This window comes from Platichthys flesus, chromosome 20 (assembly GCF_949316205.1).
Source record: "Platichthys flesus chromosome 20, fPlaFle2.1, whole genome shotgun sequence".
In the NCBI taxonomy this organism is placed as follows: Eukaryota; Metazoa; Chordata; class Actinopteri; order Pleuronectiformes; family Pleuronectidae; genus Platichthys; species Platichthys flesus.
This window is the reverse complement of record NC_084964.1, coordinates 3327499-3349912: the sequence shown is the minus strand read 5'-3', so window position 1 is coordinate 3349912 and position 22414 is coordinate 3327499. Positions and strand designations below refer to the sequence as shown.

The following is a 22414-nucleotide window of genomic DNA, read 5'->3' as shown; positions in this document are numbered from 1 at the left end:
AAGATTTACTGTGATACACAGCATGAGTCATTGTTCAAAGGACCGTACCACTGACGTTGAAACGATTCTTTGTAAATATTGTAAAGTATTATTTCCAGTTTATTGGACCTGAAAACTTGTTTCTTGTCAGAATTATGAATACTAAATTAAACATGACATTATATAACATGATTATCATTTAAATGATTAACAAAATGACAAACGTAAAATTTGTATATTTAATCTGTGAATATTTGATATATTTTTTGAAGCAGATTTTTAAGAAACTCAAGGAAGTCCAGATGCAAATGCACAATTAGGTACAACTCCTGGAGATACTATGAACGGGATGACTGAGCAGTCAATATGTAACCTGCTAAACTAAGATGTGTTAACATTTAGCCTGAAGCCCCCCCCCCCCAGGCCTAAAAGACATTAAGCGTGACTGTCAACTCCATCATATGTATAAATCCAAGAAACTGTCGGTTATTACCATACCTGTAAACAATATTTAAAGACAACATATTTTGTTGTTTTTCTCACAATATCCACTCATAGAAACTAAAGTGTAATCAAACAGCTCATGGGTTTGTTAAGGAGATTTACTGGATTGATGGAAATGTGGTGGTCTTGGTTATAAACTGAAAATGTCAACACCAACACCAGGTTGGATTGCTTATGATTGTATCAGTATATTTAACATGGTGCTATGAGCGTAATCCCGAATCTTTTTTGCCTTAAACAAATGATTTGCATTGACATGAATTTGTGGCTAGGCAGCGACATTCCTTTCCTGCTGTAATAGCTGAAACCCACAACTATGTTCAGTCTATAGGGTTGTGAATACATATTTTACACAAAAGCTTTTTTGTTATTTTCACCCAAGTGACACAACAGCTTGTGACTTATCGTCTGACAGAGTAGAATAACCACTTCATCTTCCAAATCCAACACACCCAGAGCTTAAAGGACTGTGTCTATAAATATGTTATGAAAAGTTGTCCGTCATCTCCTGCGTTTGTCTGAGCATCCCTAATGATAACGCTTAAAGTAGAGATCTTCTCCATCCATCCATCCCTTCCCCCACACAGTGCTCTCCTCCAAAGCCACAGGCCACTGGCCTGAACCACTTCAGCAGCAGAGAAGTCAAAAAAATTATGCAGATGTCCCTGATGTGAACATGACCTATTTTGAAGCCCTACAGAGGCCTGCAGACCTGGCATTCTTCCTGATGCGCTGGCCTATTGCATGCACCTGACTACATGACATGAAATGCTGTACATATAGTTATAGATCACTACTTTTAGTATATTATTGTATAGTTCTGTACAATTACTGCAGAATTGCTTCACAAATGGCTGGTCTCCGGCACTGCCTCTTCTCTGGAAATGTTTCTGCAATTTTCCCACAAAGAAAAGCATTTTTATATGTTACACTTGAACACGTCTTCTCAATGGTCACTGATATAAATTTAGAGGGATTCCTACAAATTTAAATATTTAGGTATAATATTCCCAGCTCTCCTGGAAAGGGGGCAGGCTACAGGCCTTTGCACAACATTTGCTTGACGAATGCATGACACAAAAATGTGACTCACTGACATGTATTTCACATCAAAACTATTCATAAAGACTGGGATGCAAATTTGCATCTGTTGCTAAATTTTGAATAAAAAGTTCAAAAAGACTGGTACTAGAATTTCAGCATTATCCTTTAATTAAGATTTTTACCTCCAAATTTGAATAAAGATGGATACATCCATTTTACAAGATAGAAATAGTGATAAAGGTTCCACTGCTTCATACCCGAGCTGAAGCACTACATACTGTGTATTAGGATGTTTGTGGGACCTGCATCTAAGGTGGTAGACAACCATGACAGTTAATCTGAGTAGTTTTGAACAGGCAGAGATCCAAGCTATTTTCCAGGGTTTGAAGGAAATTATTGTGAAATCTTAGCGTGAATTAAAGAAATGAACACTATATTTGAGCATTAGTTGGTTTATAAGAGCACAAGCTACCAGAAGATCCGCTGGCTAAAATTAATGCTTGACTGTTGTTCATATCATCCGATTTGTAGCTGCATGTCTGTCGACTGATCATCAATTTGTGCTGAGGATCAGATGGCGGGGGAGGCAGTAGTTGTAGTTGTAAACCCACTGTGTAGCAGGGGTGAAGTGGGAATGCCTGGCTGAGATCTCCAGATTCCTAGATCTTCTTATGCCTCCCAAGATAGTTTGGAGACATGTGATTAGGCCACATTGAAATACTCTAGAGTCAACTGTTCAATGTTTTAGTCAGGAGGTTGTATACAATCTCAGTGGCAAGGTGTACAGGAGCTGCTGGAGGCCGTGAAAATTGTTAGTCCTCAACAAACCTCTTCAATGATGCATGAAGGTTGGGGATAGTGCCTGTGGACTGATAAGCAATATGCATTATTTCCTGGTTGTTGATCGATCAATCAATCAATCAATCAATTGATCAATCAATCAATCAATCAATCTGACATCATCTGCACTGAACCCTTTTAAGGGGAAAAACATAGAAACCTCAGAGAGAGTCACATGTGAGGGATCCCTCTCCCTGGACGGACAGAAGTGCAGTAGATGCCACGTGTAATGGAGTACATCAACAAAATAAGAGTATATACAACGATGACGAGAAGAAACAGTTTGTAACATAATGGGAAGTTATTGAATTTAGGAGATATTGTCAGAAATGGTAGAGTATGCGAGTAGACATATTGTATATCAAGCAGTTTTGTTGAAAAGAATAGTCCACGATCAGATGCCACCATAATCCACAATTCATTGTCATGGTCAACGATTACTTTATACCTTTCCATTCAGTAGGACTGACCACACAAAACATTTGATATTAGTTAACCACAAAGGACAGGGATTTTATTTATATTTACAGTTAAAGCAGCATACTATGATAGTTATATATAAGTATAAGTATTTATGTACGAAAATGTTCTTCTAAGTTGTAACATAAAGTGGAAAGAAAATCTCAGACATGATCAGAAATCTGAAGATGACTTTAAATGTTTTTACTTTTGCTGTAATGACAGTAATAGTCCAGGCAAAGTAGGGTTTTACGACCGACTAATTGTAAAATAATTTTTTTCAGAATAGATCATTATGATGTGTCCAGAACAACATACTAAAAGTCCTAAGAAATCCTAATTGAGGAAATTTAATTTAATTCTCATCAATGTGTGCCAATAAGACCAAGCAACAATACACCCCAATGGGGCTATTTTTTTCCTTTACTCCTATCAAAATTAAACTTTACACAATGAAAGTACCCATGAAAAGTCACATTTTTTGGGTTACAAGTTTCTTTGGAAATTAATTTGAATATGCAAATGAGCTATACACTGATCGAATATGCCCAAAATACACCCAAATAGAATACATTTTTTCCTCTACTCCTACCACAATAAAACTTTACATCGTAAAAGTATACATGAAAGAAACTTGTTTTGTATTATACCGGCGGGGGTTATAACCCTGGCAGGTACTACCAAGCCAGGCAGTTTTCAGGTTAGAGGCCAGTCTAAAAGCGGCATTGCCATCACCCATTGGCAGTAGGATGATTGGATGAAGATTTGGCTGATGTATTTGTCATACATATGAATGGTGTTTCGGCCTATGCAAATTAGGAAATATTCAATAAGTGGAGAACTCATGTGCATATTCAAATTCATTTAAAAATAAACTTGTAATACAAAAAATGTGACTTTTCATGGCTACTTTCATTGTGTAAAGTTTAATTTTGGTAGGGGGGGAAAAGGAAAAAAAATTGCCCCTTGGTGTGTGTTGTTCCATGGCCTTATTGGCACACATTGATGAGAATTAAACATATTTCCTCAACTAGGATTTCTCAGGACTTTTAGTATGTTGTTCTGGACACCTCATATAAATGATCTATGCTGAAAAAAACTATTTGACAATTAGTTCGATTTTTGGCTCCAAAATGAGTTACTTTGGCTGGACTATAATTTCAAGCAAAATTAAGATTAGATTGTAATAAAAGATATTCTGTTGAGTCAAATTCAAGAGCCAAGACTTGTCATTTAGTATTGTGCTGCCCTCAAGTGGATCTTTTCAGCACCACTGTCAGCATAGTGAAAGAATTTTATAATTTCACCTCTGTCCTCAAGATTATTAACAAACTATAGTATCACAAATGGATGTTATCAGGCCATATTATCACAACTCCTAGATTCTCTTAGGTTCAGGAGGCAGACATGTAAGGTGGGAATTACAACTTTCCTCTTCCATAGCGTTTATAACAAGAACTGAATCAGGTGAGTCAGATGAGGTCAATGCTGCTACAGACCACAACTGCTGGGGGAACTCATGATCCACTGAGCATTTCTCTCATTCCCTCTCAAAACAACTGCGCTTAGAATATAACTAGTTGTAATTATTTATAAATACTTATTAAAATGTACAAATAAAAATAAAATCCACATTGCTTCCGTAAGGTATGTACATTTATTTCAGGAGAGTGAACCACTAAGATAAACAAAATAACACAGTACACATTGTCAACCTGCAAAAGGACATTTGAGGCACTTATAGCATGAGGAAAGATTCTAAAAAGATTTAACAGGCAGCTGGACAAGAACAGTTTACTGTACATCATGGGCTCAGCATTTGAGGGGAGAAACCTATAATATGGTATGTTGAAGAGTAGAGCTGAACAGCTGACCAAAGAACATTATCTAGTAGCAGTATCCCCACACAATGAGCGGTGTCAAGTTATCACAATACTTCTGAGAGAAGTGCAGAAATAGCCAAACGGATGAAGGTGCTTGAAACATACTAGTGAATCCTTGTGGATCCGTCCAAAACAAACAACCCATCAGAAACAAACTCTTTGCATCCATTTGGCTGGGGTCAAATCGAGCAGTTAGGCAGAGGTTAGTTACTTAAAGCTGTGCAGGCTTAGTAACAGTATGAGTATGGATGTGAGGCTAATTTTTGTCAGCCTTGTGAACAGCTCTATAAATCAAAACACAATCTTGACACTGAATTGGCATTAAGATGTTGAAATCAGTTGCATTTTAGAAAATAAAAAATCACATTCATCACAAACCAAAGGAGGTAACATTTGCAAAGACGCAAGTATAAGTAACCTTTAGCTATTTTTTTATCTTTTCATTTCAAGTATGTTTGAGCACTATTCTTAGATCTAGCCCTTGAGAGTTTGATTCCAAACAACACAATTTAATGAAGAATAAAATTGAAGAAAAACACCACTTGACTATTTGGGGATAGGAGATAACTTAAGTTCTTAAACAAAAAGCTCTAAAATTTGGGATTTCAGATATTTTACAAGCTGGCATATTTTACTTCAATTGTAAAGGGTGGATTTTACAAAGGTTCTGATTGAGCTGGACTTTCCATCTAAAGGGATAAACAGATGCTGGGTTTTGAAATGGGGCTTCATTAAGAACATAGTAGAGTTTTTTTTTTTTAGGAGGTAGCTACCCTGGTGTATTTAAGAACAGTCAATGTTCTGACAAATAATTATACTGGTTTCTCTATTAGAGCAACATATACAAATATAAGATGGGTATTGACTTCAATACAGTACAGAGTTGGAGTTAGTTGGTTGGCGACGTTAGCAGGGGAAACCGCTGGCCTTTCAATGTCCAGAAATACACTCGAAGACACTTCAAGCCTACAGCCCTCCATGTTCCATGTGATTTTTTTTGTCATAAAGAATTTAGGAATGGCTATTTGCGGTTTTGGGAGAGTTATCTACTGGAACCATTTCTTGACACACACCTGCCAGATGCAGGGACTGAGCCCCATGGCTAACATCGACTTGAGCAGGTACAGAAGAATAAACCAAATTAAATAAACCAAGAGTATTCAGTAAAATATAGAACAATCTCTTTAAGGAGAGATTGTGAAAACAGCTGATGGACTGAGTAAAAGTTTTTCTAGCGACTCACAAATGAAGGGGCTCTAATATTGATGCTTAATCTATGGATATTAGGAATTTATTTAATGCGTTGTTTGATACATCTTTGAAATGTCCTGCTGAGGTCAGGACATCAGCAAGTGGAAGCTGACTGTTTAAAAAAAAAGACATTTAAAATATTAAAATATTTGCATGGCTTGCATTATTCAGTCGACTTTGCATATTGAACGGAATAAAACATTAATTTACAGTTGGATAATCATGAAAAACAATCATTAATACCCAGGAAGAAAAAACTAAGTCCATGTCCTTTTGCTGTAAAAGTATGAGGTGTAAATTTTAAATAAATGTATGTACAGCATACTGAGCTTGAAGACAGTGAGCAGATTTACAGTACAACATTAATGCAATAAAAGGAGTAAGTGAAATATGTGGATCACCTTCAAGGATCCTATTACTCCTATAACTTCTATAGAGCATGAAAACCAAAGATCAGTAAATATAAATCACCTCTCCAAATGTTTAACATTACCAAGAAACTTTATCGAACTAAAAACAGTAAAAACACCTTTTCTGCATTTCTATCTTGGGTCCATTTCACAAACCTACCTACTCCTGTATAGGGATAAATGTTTTCTGCTGTCACATTATGTGCTTACTGTACATTAAAATGATATGAGACGTTGGGGTGATCCAGCCAGCCCCTCTCATCATAAAAGTGACGTCTATCCTTTCTCTAATCAGCCCGAGCTGCAGTAACACAGGTTAAAGGGTCAAACGTATATTTTTACCAGTCCCCAAAGAGCTTTTGTAGTGGTCCAAGTGGCTCATACACCGTTAATTTGTAGCGGGGGGTGGAGTTACACAGGTCTTGACATTCTTAGCTGAGCAGATTTGAACCGGTCAAACATTTATTTTGGTTGGATTCTCCCTGTTGGCAACCAAACCATGTTACAATATTAGTGTGACCGACACTAGAAGAAAAAAAACATCTGGGTACAAATACTGCATTTTCTGAATATTTTTTTTTTTAAGAAGACTTGCGGTTTGTCCTGGAGGGGAATAATCATTTGGCCTTTAATAACTTGTTTAAGCATATACAGTAATTTGTTACCACTGATCACTCAATGTTTGGTGTACTTAGAAAGAATTTTCATCTCTCCAATAAGAAATGATGTCATAATAACTATTTTGTCAACTGTGGTATCCAACATTTTAACAAATGCCAAATCTTACTTTCGGTTCCCATGAAAACACTTTGACATTTTTGTATTTTCCGATACAGATTTTCATGTCATGGCTCTCTAGATTTTTACATCCTGTATCGGAATCTACTGTGAAATTAAATTACTACCCACAAAAGTTTTTTTTCAATCTTAAAGCTAATTTATAGGACTATTGAGATTTTATCATTAAATTGAGATTTAAATGTGATTGCGTGTCTTACAACATGAACACAAGCTAAAAGCCTGAGCTGCTCACAACAAAACTTAAAGTTGAATGAAATTGCATAGGGTGTATTATGGGCCGATCCTCATTTGTCAAGTTCTTGCAGTGATTAATAAAGTATCCCTGTTTTGCTGCCACATTTGGCAGACTTAAAACATTTATATGAATAAACTCAGCTCTGCCATTGAAAAACGCATGCTACAGATTGACAAAATCCTCATTAGAAAACTAGACTACACCTGATAAGTGTAAAATGGTATCCTCTTAATTAAAATGTACATAAAAGGAATTATTTGGACAGCAAACATTTTTACAACAAAAGCGCAAAAGAATTGAACTTGTCATCAGTTAAGCTGAACAATAACGTTTCCTGTCCTCGTGTACAGGACAATAACATATACAAAAGTCCCTTGAACTAGGCCTATGCTTATGATATTAATGCGCAAAAATGGCAAATCAAATCAATATGAAATCACCTGAGTCATTTATCCAACTAATATAACCTTTACTGATATTATCCCCTTTTTTAAGCCAGTGCTCCTACAACTCCTGATTACAGTGTACCATTTTCACAGTTCAATGTGATCTGTGCATGCATGATATCAATCATGCTACCAGTACATAAATTACCAGAATATGCACATATGAAAAGATAAACTATAATTCACCTAAGAATATGTCTTGACATGTTCAGAACAAACATATAATGGAAGGTCATTAAAAATATACAACATATATAATATGTTCCACCTCATACGGACAGAATATGTAGCCATTTGAAGGAAATGGAAAAGTTTAGAACAGTTTATTCCAGTCTCTAGTTGCCTCCATGAGGTGCCGCTGGCCATGGCCAATCCACTCTTCTTGGCTGTTGAAGAGTCGACCACAAAACCAGCAGTCAAACACCATGGACTCTGGTCTACAACCTGATAAATTTCCCACTACCTCATACTTTTTTTTGCTTTTTTTCCTTAGCTTAAGTTTCAGAAGGAATCGTTCACGGACAGAACTATGAACTGGCCGAGGTCTTGGATCATCGCCATGAGATGACACACCTTTGGTTGAGTAGTTCTTCCCTTCAGCACCAAGCTCAGAGATTGCTTGGCTTGTTTTCTGACACAGAGAGACCTTAGTAACAGCACCTTTGTTCCTGTTAACTACCTTCATGATATTCGTCACTTCGGGAATGTCAGCATCAGGATGATTGAGCACCACAACAGGTTGGTACCGACGAGGACATTTGATCTGCTGTAGAGAACTGAATGGGGAAAGTCTCAGTGTCCTTTCAACTTCTTTGGCTACGGGCTTCCATAAGACAGCAGTCTCTTTCTCAGTCAGTACTCTATTTGACAGTCTTCTTGCTTTATGCCCAATTGCTGGAAGTTCGTCAAACAATGGTTTTATGCGCCTTTTCCTTTGGCTTGGAGGACGAATCGGCCTTGGGGCTAGAATAGGCTTCTCTGCTTCATACGGTTGCACTTTTACATTCAGTTCAGTGGGTGAAAAACAAGATCCACTGACATCTTTCTGTGCAGTATTTTGGACGGTCATCAATTTCTTGACTCCATTGGAGGCATTTGCCATAGTTTTGTTTGATGAAAGCAGAAAGCACTGGGTCTGAGGTCTAGTTGCCAAAAACAAAGGTTGACTGCTTGAGGTGGGAGCACCACTTGTAAGGACGCTACCAGTAGGGGTGACAATTTTGAATACGAGTTTATTTCCTGGGCTCTCACTGGTTTGGCTGCACTGACTACCAGTCTTTGTTTCTTGGTTGTTCAGAAGTATGCCTGATTTGGAAGGAGAAATGTACCGGAGCAAGAATGCTTGTCGACCAGGCTGCATAGTGCTGGGTTTGTCTGAAGAGCTCACGGGCATGGCCAAAACTGGCCGTGAGTTCAGTGGGTCTTGTGAACTTGCCAGTCTTAGGCCGGAACTGCCAGGGGTATGGAGATATGGAAGAGACCTTTGTACAAAGTAGCAGGTGGGCTGTGTCTTTGCCGATTTTTCCATGGGTGTATTCTGTGGTGAGCTTGAAAGGAGCACAGGACCTTTTAAACCTTGGCTGTTGATGAAGTAGTGACTTGAGGTGGTACCAACACCTGGTTGAACAGCTGAGAGAAGAGCCGTCCCTTTTTCAGTCACCCCTGCCTTTGGCGTTGATACACCTACTGTCAAGCTGTTTGGGGTTAAAGTTACACCGGTTGGGATACTTGATCTTTCTGCCCCTTGCTTCAAGTAAGAGACATTAATCTGAGGATTTGAAGAATTGGATATCAGTTTGAAGCCTGGACTTCCCGCAACTTGTACAGGCATGGCAAATTGATTCTCGGTAGTCCTCAGGAGTACTGGCTTCTTGCCCTCTGGCAATTGAAGAATTCGCAGAGGTTTTTTTGATTGTTTCAAAGAATCATTGCTGGTATTTGAACATTGTACTCTTTCCTTGTGAAGCTGTTGGGTAATGATTTCATCTGAATGTTCTTCTACAAAACTCGCAAAGGATGTTGAATTACTCTTTGACTCGGACTGTGTTTTTGATATTGGAATGCTGTCCTCTTCAATTTTGATGATATTAAAGTCTTGGAACACCGACTCTGGATTTTCATCTTCAGTGGTAGGATCATCAAAACTAGTTGTGCACTCATCAACCTCAACCTTAACATCTTTCATTCTCTCCCGATTTCTAACCCTTTTGCCCTTTTTCGTGAATGGTTCTGGAGACTCTGCCAACGTCAGGCTGAATTGAGATGATTCACAAAAGATTTGGTTGTCAATTGGGTATTCAGACATATTGTCAAAGCTTTGGGAACTGTTAGGTGAAGTACAGAATGTTTCCTTGGAATAATTATGAAAGGTGAACACTTCTTGGTTCGGTGAATTTTGAGTGCAGTTTTCAGTGCCCAGAGCACTTTCTCTACTACCTGGAGTTAGTGGGGATGACTCTGATGCAAGTACTGGATTTGATGAAAGCTTTTTTAAATTTTGCCGTCCATTTGTATGTTTACTCTCAGGGTCAGCACTATTAGATTGTTCATCATTTTCTATAGTATGTAAAGAAGAGTTTACTTTGTGTTCTTTAATAGGTTTATCTGCCACTCTGTCAGTCAATGATAACTCATTTGCAGCACCAAGGTTTCTAGTAGTTTTTTTGGAGACAGATTTGGAAAGCAGTTTTTCCTGAGCAACTTTTGAAGGTGAAGATAAAACTGTGATGTTACTCGCACATGCTGTTAAAGTTTTACTTCTGTTAGAACTGCTATTTCCAGTTGCATCAGAATTAACTGTTACAGAGATTGGGTTACTATCAAATGTATTTCTCTCTGAGCATGTTTGACTTGGGGGATTTTGGTCGGCCACATGATCATTTGTTATGGAACTAAAGATATCAGCACAAGCTGAAGACATTTTTAGTAAAGGAGTAGCTTCTCTCTCAACATAATCTCTGTGTGGAGTGGAATCAAGCTGGCAAACAGAGGTTTCTTCCTCCTCAATCTTTACTTTTACTGCCATTATATCATCTTGATCCATCTGTATGCAAGATTCCATTTTTGGTGAAGCTGTAAAACAATGTAATGTAGAGCTCTTGCTATTAAAGCTTTCCCCATTCTCAATAGAGTCTTTACTTTCATCCATAACAGAATTTTGTTCCAAGAATCCCACATCTTCAATTGAGGAATTGTTCTGAATGGTCAAGTCTTGTTTGGCTGTTGGGATCACTTTAAGGACCAAATGTTTTTTGCCATCAACCATTTTGAATCCCATCACTTTGGTTGTACAATTGGGAGGAAGAGAAATTTTGTTCTTAACCATCAGAGCACTCAGCGCATTAGGACTTGTGTGTTGTGAGTTGTCACATTCTGGTAACATCACTGGTGTTAGCTGTTCTGTGTTATGAGAACCTCTGCTCCCGTTTTTAGTGTCCTTTTTTGCAATAGTGCCATCCACAAAGTGGTGGGCATCCTCAAATGAATTACCATTTTGGTAGGTTAAACTCCCAGAAAAACTGTTTAGTTTTGATATCCTCTGAGCGTCCTTTGTTTCAGAAGTCTTTTTCATTAAAAGTTTTAAGGTTGCAGTTGCACTAGCTGGATTGTTGCTGTCTTCTATGGACTTCCAAGCCTCCTGTTTGTGAACAGCTGAAGTGTGTTTTTTCAGGTATTCGCTTCGTGTTGCACCATATCCACAGATCTGACAAGTGAAGGGAAATGCATCCGAGTGAGCTTTCATGTGCCTCTGGTGACCTTCTTCGTTCAAGCTGATGTGTCTGCATTTTAAACACTTCCAATGACTCTCATTATGATGATGGATGTGTTGCACGAATGTGCCTGCATCCATAGTAGTAAACTCACACCAGTCACAGTTAAACTGTCCATTTAGACTGTGACACAGGATGTAGTGTCTGGTGAGCAAAAGCAGAGAGTATTGAACATCATTGTTGCAGAGCTCGCATGTAACAAGGGTATTTTTGTGCCCAATCCGATGGCGTTGGAGAGCAGGGAACTCGTTTGTGACAAAGCCACACAGATCACAAGGGTATGTCGGAAGGGTTCCTTCATGAGCCGCTCGAAAATGTTTGAGGAGATCATTGGGGCTGTATGTGGAATCGTCTTTACACACAGAGCATCCAAAACTCAGAATCTTTCCAGAGAAAACAGCTCCTTGCTGAATTTTACAATGGCCTTTATTGAGTGCTTGTTTATCTTTCTTGCTGGAACTTCCATGCTCCTTGATTGAAGATTCTTGTGCATTATTTAAGTGTGACCCATCTGTCACTTCTCTGAAGGGCTTATACAAGTCTTTTACCTTGTCTTTTTCTTCCACTATTACTGATATGCTGCAGTTTTTGGCAGAATCGTGAGGTATTATGAAGTCTTCTTCCATAGTTGTAAATTTGCAGATATCTGTAAGAGAAGAAATCAAATAAGTTTTTAATAAACACAGAACACTTCATTTGTTATCTATTTAAAAGGGCTAGAAAAAAGCTAAAAACACAATGTATTATATATCCACTTACTGTTAAATGTGCACCAACTATGCAATGGTGCATGATAACCTTTGGTTGAGAAGTATCCAGCCAAAGGTGATCCAAATTAGTAAAGAACAAAAAATCCAGCTAACTCTTTGCACATTCCAAATATGACAGCATCATCAATATGATAATTACTGTATATACATCATTTAACACGTTTTTGAGAAAGATGAAGCTACATTCCATTTAAAGTGTCTTTTTTCAGCAGGTTCACAACAGTTTAACTTTGTTTTCAATTAGTTATATAAAAAACTACATATATAAATCCTTGTAATGATCAGTACTGTAGTACTGTATCTATGCTGGCATGCTAAAAATTGTTTCTAAAATATTATTATTATTATTATTGCTATTACTAATAGGACAAGAGAGAGCAATGGAATACAGCATTAATTATGTGTGGCCTAAACAAATAATTAACTGTATAATTAATACACGAGAACGGTCACTACATGAGTTCACCAGTCAGAGCTGAAGTCACATTCAATGTTAAACCAAATTCAGATTTCCTTATTGTTTTGTTAATCATTGTTCAGGTGCCGTTAATGTCATCAGAAACAAATTATCATGAAAAAGGTCAAATAATCCCACTCAACTCCCCCTAATGACCCTCACACGTAGAGGAAATGATGTTAGATTTGCTAGTCAAAGAAAGTCTAAATAAAGATAAGGGCTGGCTGCGAGACATGTAGTCAAAACAGAATCACTGTGCTTACAAGTGTCTTCAATGACACATTTTGCTCAGCGTGTTTCCTGCCATGCTCCAATAGAATGTTGGGAGGAATCAAATTCCCCCAGTCAGAATACACAGAATACTGACCATGTATGTACATTCACTGTGTTCAGATATAAATGGAAAGAAAGAGTCAGACAACTTCTGCATTTACCTTGTTTGAGCATTTTCTGTCTCATACTGAAAGAGTGGCTGTGAAGCTTCCCATGACGTTACATAGGAGATTATTGTGTCTGTCACCTTCACCTCTGACCTGATTGAGCCAGTAGCTTAGCTGCTGCTCTGTGCTCTTCGATTAGACCTCTGCTCACGACTATTTGATGAACATGTACAAACAGGCCACTTAACAATCGGACTTAGTTAATGTCAAACCCAGGAGTAAGTGGATGACACAGAAAAAAATGAAGTTGTTTGTTGGTTGAAGTGCTCTCTGTGGCTGGTCAAAGACAGCTTATTGGGGGAGACGCTCCAGCCTATTGACACTTTACAAATCTGAGCGAACTCCATAAGTGAGACACCTTCTCTCAATCTGATGACAGATGGTTGAAAGAGACAACTTGAATTTTAATTATATCATCTCAGCTAATAAGCTCAATACAATACATGCTAATCAGAGCTGCTCCAGTAACATCATTTAAAATCAACAAGTCTTTTCAGGAATACTGCCCCTGTTCATCTGAATAATTAACAGGACACACCATCATCGCAGGGACAACTTTATCTACAAAAAATGTCTACAAAATGCATGGTTATTTCCAATGATTCAAGAACCACAAATACAATTTCAATCACTTCCACTTCCTTTCATGTTGGTGAAAGAAGCCCAGGACTGAGGCCAACAAAACGTTCACCTTGGTATCACTTGTGTCAAAATATATTTTTTCGGTCAAAAGGAGAAACTACATTTTGAAAAGGAGAAAGTGTCAAATAAAACTAGATATAACAATCACAGTATTTTTTTAATAATTGTAAAGATTGAGAGGGTAGAAAAGCAAACTACCGTTCTAAGCCAGTAAAATAAATCCCAAAACACAAACCAAAAAGTTAAGTTACAACAAATTAAACATGATCTACCATTCCAATCAGTAGTTATAGCTTCATTGCTGAGGTAAATATAAACAGTAAAAATACATTTAAGAAGAAGATATTGTTACCTGTACTCCTTCAGGAAAACATCAATACATGTCCTCTTTGAAGAGCAGGAACTTGAAGTGTGGCCACTGTGCCTGTAAAACAGGGATAGAGAAATTACAACAACCAGTTATAAAAGACATACAATTAAACTTTCCGTTCATTTATTACTGACCGCTAATGATTCAAACATGGAAATAAAAATGTGTGGAGAACATCTTGTTGAAGAAAAAGTGTTTGTTTGGTGATTAAACCTCAAGTGATCACCTCTGACAAATGATTATTCTCTTAAAATGTAATGTTATTGTTCTGCGCTACGAACATGAGAACTCTTCAACAGAATCCAGAGAACTCTGCTGGGCAGCATGCCACATCGTTTTCACCATTTAGAAATAAAGCAGACCCTGTCGGAAATCTATGAAGTTACTGTTTGGAAGATCATTTGTATGGGACCTATTCTGCCATCTATTCTGTATAACATTTTTCAAACCTTACGCAACTATTTAATAGACGACTGTGGCTACTAGCATGATACATTTTCCAGTGAGAAACAGCAGCTAGTAGACTCGATGAGGCTACTTTCACAAAGGCAGCTCCACAGACAGAAAGACATGACCTGGATGTGTTCAACAATATCAACCGACATCACAGTTTCAACTTAAAGCAGTAAGCATGGAAGAATTAACATAGTCATGTAGTTTGCCTGCTAAGACAACTGCTTGTTGACTGTGGTTATAGGGCCCCATTCACCAATATCTTCATAGGAATTTTCTAAGAAATCTACGTCATATTCATGCAGATTTGTTTGCGTCTGTCTTTTTATATTGATGAATGCCATGTCTGCATAAGTTGAGAGCACGTTCCAGTTTTCCCAATTAGCATAGGTAAACGCCCTGCTAAGACCCATAAAAGGGCATGAGACTGCAGTGCAGAGTATACACAGAGAAATCTCAGAAACTGAAAAGACCATTTAAGAAGCCAGGAAAGATTGAGCAAAGATCTAAAGGAAGGGCAGTACCAGACTGAACCCGTACACAAAAGGTTGTTATAATTTGTATAGTCAGCAGTAGACATACTATACAACAAAATAAAATACATGGAGCACAGATATACATTCAGTGAAAGCTGAATCGGAAGAGAGTCACATAAAAGATGTAAAAAAAATTGTTTAAGCGCATATTTGAAGTCTAACTTAATATGGTCAAACACATAAGCGAGGGAAGGAGGGGAAAATAAAAGGAAAGTTATGAGGTGGAAACACAGCACTGCAGGTGAACGCTCAGCTGAGCCTGACGGGACCCATCGGGACCAGACATGGCGGACCAGGTTCAGACAAAATGTTTTGAATCTTATTCAGGTTCAGGTCCCGCACACAGGGTGCACTTCACCCTCAAATCTGGGTGTGGTGCGGTTGAATCTCCTGATCCATCTCTCGTGTCAGAACAGAAAGAAACTCAGTTTTCAGTATTAACAGGCTTAACTTGGACGGAGCATTTTTACCTAAGGATGTAGCAGTAAAACTATGGAACATGTGACACATTTATTATGATAACCCTATTGGTTAAAACCTTTAGATTGGTGACTATTTTTGTTACTAATAATCTCTTCAACATGTTCATGTTTAAAAAGTGTTATCTTCTGGAGTATAGGCCAAATATTCAGTGTATGGGATCTCTACCACATTTCAATGCATTTTAAGAAAATTATAATGTGCACTGGAAATGGTCTTTCAGATAAAAGATTTAAATATTTTTATAGAACTGAATTAAAAGTAAAAAAACTAAATAGCTGATTATTTTAAACAAGCATTTCAGCTGTCAAATGTTTGTAAGTGTGCTTTTCCGGGTGTGTAGATTCTGTTCTTACAAATGAACAAATCCCAAACAAGAAAACATTGATAGATGTTACTCTTCATAAAAACTGCGTTAGAGGGTTATAAGACAAAATGTCTTCTTAAGAACGGTTGGTGAATGAGGACCATTAGTCTTAATATTAGCAAGTATGTATGAGCATTCATAACCTGAAACTCGAACAGATGTGAAACATAGAATATTCATTAATCAGCCTCAAAGGCACAGTAACAGTGAGGCAGTTGACCTACTATTTGCTCCTGAGGTTTCAGCGTGAAACCTTCAACAGACTTCAGCTCCAGAGCTGTTAACAATGGGTTTGAGCTAACAGCCACTTCTAACAGGCAGGTTCCATCCATTACTTTTAAGATTGATGCAGTTTTAGTCACAAATACAAATATTCATGTTGATTTCATTAGTGAGTCCTTTATTAATTAGTTTTGGGATGATTTCTACCCCTCAGTTTATCCTTATGACGGATTTCATCACTCAGAAACCAGTGTATGGCCATAAGGAGAACTCATCAGACAATTCCACAATGGAAAACAAACTTAGGCACAAAGATTAAATGTATGCTTTTTTTTTGTGTGCATTTTTTCAACTTCAGTGATGAAGAGTACATGACTTTCAGCACAATTTGCCAATCACAGACAAATTTTGGAAGTTGCAAACAAAAGTCCCTAATCGGCGTGTGAACACTTTAAAGATGCAAAGAGAGGTTGCAGACCGATTAGACTTCAACCACTTCATTTTAACACTCCACATGTCTGTAATAGGGTAAATCAAACAATAACCGTGCATTTGAGGGACAGAGTAACAAACACTGTTACGAACTGCATTAGGTTCAAGATTTGTTTGGACCGATAAAATTGAATGCCTGTCGGGTTCCGGTCAAGCTTGGTTAGTTTTGTATGGGTGAACCTGGTTAACTGGTTCTTTGTTGAATCCACATTTGATTAACTTCCTTATCTCTTTTAAAGAGCAGTGCAACCACTTCCCTGAGCTTTTCTACGGGAACAACACAGGACTGTCCCCCATGCAGTGGATGAGACAGTCTCGAACAAAGCAAATACAACCCCAACATTTCCTACTGCTGCTCCTCCACACACTAGCTGGTTTCAAATCCTATTTGGTTTTACGAACAAATGTTCCACCTTTTATATGGTACAGTCATCTAAGTAGTGTTTTCAGCATTCAGCAGCAGAGAATATGTTATCGTCGAAATGTTAACTCCTTAAGATTCTGTATGACCCTGTTCAGACTTGGTATTAACGTCAATCCTGAAAGATCTGATTTGAAGTGGACAGCTCTAGATTCGTCTATTCAGACCACTTCACTTATCAGCTCTATATGCAAAAATACACACAGAGATCTCTGTTCATTAAGACCAAATAAAGTTGGGGTATGTGTGGGCCCTCGGGTGAAGAAGCAGCAATAGGAGCAATGAAGGATATGCGCCATTCAATTGATTTCCCTTTGTTGATCTCCACAGCTGATCTATTCCTACGTCTCATATTACTCTACATACACAATCTATGACCTGTCCTCTGAATGGACTCTGCTCTGTGATTGGATTTTCATTGTCCAATCAAATTCTGGTGTAAAGACATGTTCAAAATTCAGACTTTTAGAACTTGTCAGCATTGAATCTTACAGTGTTTTACTTTGAACCTGGACACAGGTGTTCAAAGGAGCACTTACTACAGACTGCCTATTTTTTTTCTAATTCATTTTAACACTTCACACACTGCTCCCTCTGGATCTGTGGTGCAGTTGGGTTGTTGTACAACCCAGCACCAAAAGTTTACACCTTCATCAATGAGTTAGCATAAATTACATTTCAGTGAGAGTGATGGAGGGGGGGGCATGGCCATATCTGACGATCACATGGGGAAGCGCTTGCGAGTGAAGGATGGTATTTCCTGTTAGCCACATTTTGAGGCAAGCCGCCCTAATTACATAAGCGACATGCAACAGGGTCCCACTCCTTGAACAGGCTGAAGGTTGACTGCTGCCGTCACCGCCTCCATTCAACTTTACACTTTTTAAATATTAATGTGAGCTCAGCAGACTTGCATCATCCTACACCTCCATAGGTCTCAGTCACCTGTCAGCCCTGTGGAGCTGAAGGAAGCCATGTTAGAGGTGGGAAATGGCTGCCGTCCTCTATATGACTTCTCTGCATCAACTACTTCAGTCCAAAAACATTGCACTGCTGCTCACACTTACATAACCTGTGTCCATAGCATACCTGAAGACAGGTTGGGAATGCTGGTGCACAGATCAAGTTAAACAACACAGAAGACGAGCCTGCCGAGCTTCCATTGCTTCTACTCAAAGTGGACACAGCCAAACTGGGGGTGTGACAAAAGTTAGCGGGACTCACTGATCACCTGGGCTGTAAACAGGTAGCTCCCTCCAGGCCCACTACATCTACAAGGGGCGCGTAGGAACGAGGTTCGGGTAGGGGGTGGGGGGAGAGAGGAAAAGTTGCATGGTCTCCAAACTGCAGCCACTCAGCCTGGGACCCCGACACGGGCATAGCGCTGCAGCACAAGCAGCAGCAACGTGGACCCTCTACCTGTAAACAATTCACAATCTGCATTTCACCAAGCTCCACTTCTGAGAGTGCCTCGCTCCACAGTTAAGTTTGCGTGGAGGCGAGGGGAGGCTGCATCAGTGGGGAGATATACAGACTGTGGACTCTCCGCCACAAAGCAGCCACACAGAGCCCCGTGTGGACCCGCGGTACTGTGGCAGAGTTCGAGCGCGGTGCGTGGGGACGTGTCCGCCACTCCGGCACAGTGTCACGGTCCGAGGAGTTCAATAAGCAGTTATTTTACACAACAAATCAAGCCCCCACCCACGCCAAGATATTCAAAGTTACGGAAATTCTCTTGTTCCTTACTATGAACTCGTTGCAAGTTGAGGCGGCGTCCCGTCAACACCCGACATCACGGAAACAAGGCTGAGCGTGAAAAAAAAAAAACACACATCAGAAACATTTGCCTTCCTTCTCTCCTCTCTGTGGAACCACAGCGACGGCGGCCATGACACTCCATCCGGGTACTGCCGTGCTCTTGACACTCATGTAGAAGCGGATGAATATGTGTTGCTTGTCAAATCCCAAACTAGTGCGTTGACGGGCATTTCCCGCAGAAAACCCAATGAACACAACTTTCACTGCGGTGGAACGGTGCGCTGCTTCTCCACACGTCCACGAGAAGCTACCGGTGTTTACGCAGCATGAGTCCGACGTCATTAGTTGCTTGTGTCCATGTGTGTGTGTGTGTGTGTGTGCCTGTGTGTATATGCGAGTGTGTGTGTGCGACGGTGCTCGGTGGAAGAAGAAGCAGTAGGAGCAATGGCGGATGTACGCCATTTCCTTTGGACTGTGTTAACACATTGCCATGTGTTGGTTTCCTTTTGCTGATCTGTAATGCTGATCTATGTGTTTATAACTCTAAACACTTATAACAATCTATCACCACCCTGTCTGTCTGCTGGACACAGACACACACAGACACACTAACACAAAGAGACAGACTAACAGTAATGGAGGAAGACAGGCTCATACACTGTCACCAAACACTCACACTGTAGCATTGTGCATTGACAGCACTTCACAGTAGCCATAATAATTAATAAATAATAAATATTAGCCCTCAGTTTATAGAGGAGTCAGTTAATTGTGTCAGACTTGTATATGTTTGCCATGATATCAGTTTGCATAACAGACTGTTTATATGCTTATCATATATAAGAACAACAACATACTGATTATTCAAATCCTTGATTCTAGCTAATTGAAACCACAAAATCCTTTTTGTAGCTTATCCGGTCTCGATGATTTTGCATTGTCTTCATCAGCAGGTACATCAGACCTCCTGCCATTGAATTAAAAGCTTAATAACAAAGAGAGAAAATGGAAACTCAAGCAGCTTCGATTCAATGAAATTTCAATTGCTGTTGAAGATCATGTGATGTGACACAATGCTCCAGAACATCTAATAAATGGACCTGAAGAAATTAGAGTCTGTGATTATCCAGTCAGCAGGTACGTATAAAGGGGGTGGAACATGTGAAGCAGCTTCCACACAACGCTGGGGATTAAACTGCAATTCTGTCCTGGGTTTTAACAGAGGCACAGTACAGGATTAGACAGAGGCTTTCTGTTTTGACTCAGCGGTGACCTTGTTGTCACCATTTGGCGGTGGTCGTCCTCCAACCTGAAGGTCGGCAGTTCGATCCCCAGTCTGACCAATCTGCATGCTGAAGTGTCCTTGGTCAAGATGCTGAGCCCCGACTGGCCCCCCCATAGAATAACAAAGTGCTGCGAATAGATGCACTCTATGAATGTGTGTGTCAATGGGTGCATGTATAACTGTACTGTAAAGCTCTTTGAGTGGTCATCAAGACTAGAAAAGCGCTATATAAATACAAAGCCATTTACCATTTATAGACTTTAAATATTAGAAATGGTTCAGTAAAGGTGCTATTGACACAGTGTTAAGTGGATTGTTCAGAGTGACAGAGACATTGACGTGATGTGAGATGTTGCTCAGTATTGAGAGCAGCTGGAAGCCTAGTTTTAGAAATACTGAGGCCATGAGTCACATTGAATTGTTTAAAATATATATTTATATTTATTGAATATTATATTTGATTACTTTTCTATTTTATCTCACCCAGTAGTTAAATCGATTTCTATAAAAGTTAAATATCTGAACACGGGAGGTGGAACGGGTCACCCACTAACCAGAATGTCGGGGGTTGCACCCAGTCTACCATGCTCTGTGGGCTGAGGTGTCCTTGGGCAAGATACCGAACCCCGCAAATTACCCCTGGCGGCATTGTGTGAGTGCTGCTCATAGATGCACTGTATGAATGTGTGTGTGACTGGCAAAACATTGTACTGTCAAGGGCTCAGTTTTCTGACTGGTTATCAAAATTTGAAAAGCACTATATAAAAACAGACAGAGAACCAAATCACAGCTAGAAGAGAGTGAATGTTGGACTCAATCAGTCGGTGCACAGCACTCCACCTGCTACATGTGAAAGAAGTCGACTGTTGTTGCTAAAATATCAGGCCTTACATGGTCCTGCTTATTAATGGTGCTGCCCTCTTGTGACTTTGAGTACAGGCTGATGTGAGGAGAGAGGAACTAAGACAGCATGTCATCTTTCCACCCACTTAAGTGCAATCTGCAGTCATGTCAGCCTCTGATGACAGTGGCACAGTCGGTTCACAGCTGGATCAGCTGTCACACTGTAGGTGTTTACCGGTCCATGCGCTTTTGAGTTTTTATTTGCACAAAGGACGTGATGCTTAAGGAGGCATTTTACTGCAGACAGCGTACAGTGTAGTCGTGTCCAACAATGTGCCATAAGTATTGTTTGGGGACAAATTAAATGAAATACCAGGTAACTCATTGAAAACACACACCATACATGCACACACAATCACATACACGCACACAATATCTTAAGCAATAGGCCTACTAACAATATCAAATGTGCAAAAAGAGAGTGCCTCTTAAAAGATATACAATCTAAAAAAGCAATCACAATATACCTATTACAGCAGCATATACAATATACAATCTAAATGTTCATCTCAACATACCAGATCCAATGCTATATATAACATATTAATGTTTTGTTTGATGATGGTGCATGACGGCAATGTCAAACAACTCAGTTCATAATCTCCCTGAGGTATCAACTGGGTGACTGTATTTTCATACTCATCAAACCGTCACTGAACTCAGGCACCCTGTGGATGAGGGGCATCGTTTTCCTGGGAGAGACCACTCCCATCAGGAAAGAAATGTTTCATTTTAGGATAAAAAATGATAACAACAGAAACTTTGTATTTCATTCCAGTGACGCCTCCCACTAAGTAGACAAGTGGACCCGAACAACGGCAGTAAAATATCCCCCCTGCAGTATAATCAGAACCAGTGGATCTGCTCACTGTGGGGTCAAGGTTTCAGGCCTGTATTGTTCTCTTGATGTTTGCAACACATCACTGTTTTCCACATCTCTGTAGATCATGCACTGTCTGGGGTTTTCACTCTACTCATATGTGTATTTGTGTATATCTTTGTAAACAGGGGTTTTATTCACTGCAGATTGTTATAACATTCCTCTCTCTGTTAGTGTGGACGGACTGTCCTTCCTGACAGTGTGATCACATCCTGCAATGACTTTCTCAATCACCTGAGGAAGAGTTGTTGTGTTGCAGAAATGCACGAACTTCACAATCATCACACGTTTACAACCCACTTGAGTCTCTGCATCC

At 39.2% G+C, this 22414-nt stretch overlaps 1 protein-coding gene across 1 annotated transcript; it reads right to left on the bottom strand.

The window, feature by feature from the left end:
- Nucleotides 1-4464: 4464 nt before the first annotated feature.
- Nucleotides 4465-19372, bottom strand: si:ch211-214e3.5 (zinc finger protein 518A). The gene is made up of 3 exons (XM_062414330.1): nt 19019-19372; nt 14284-14355; nt 4465-12268 (listed from the first exon to the last, which is right to left on the bottom strand). Exon 3 carries the CDS (start codon nt 12246-12248, stop codon nt 8166-8168), a length of 4083 nt encoding a protein of 1360 aa, XP_062270314.1. The 5' UTR covers nt 12249-12268; nt 14284-14355; nt 19019-19372; the 3' UTR covers nt 4465-8165.
- Between the last annotated feature and the right edge of the window lie 3042 nt (nt 19373-22414).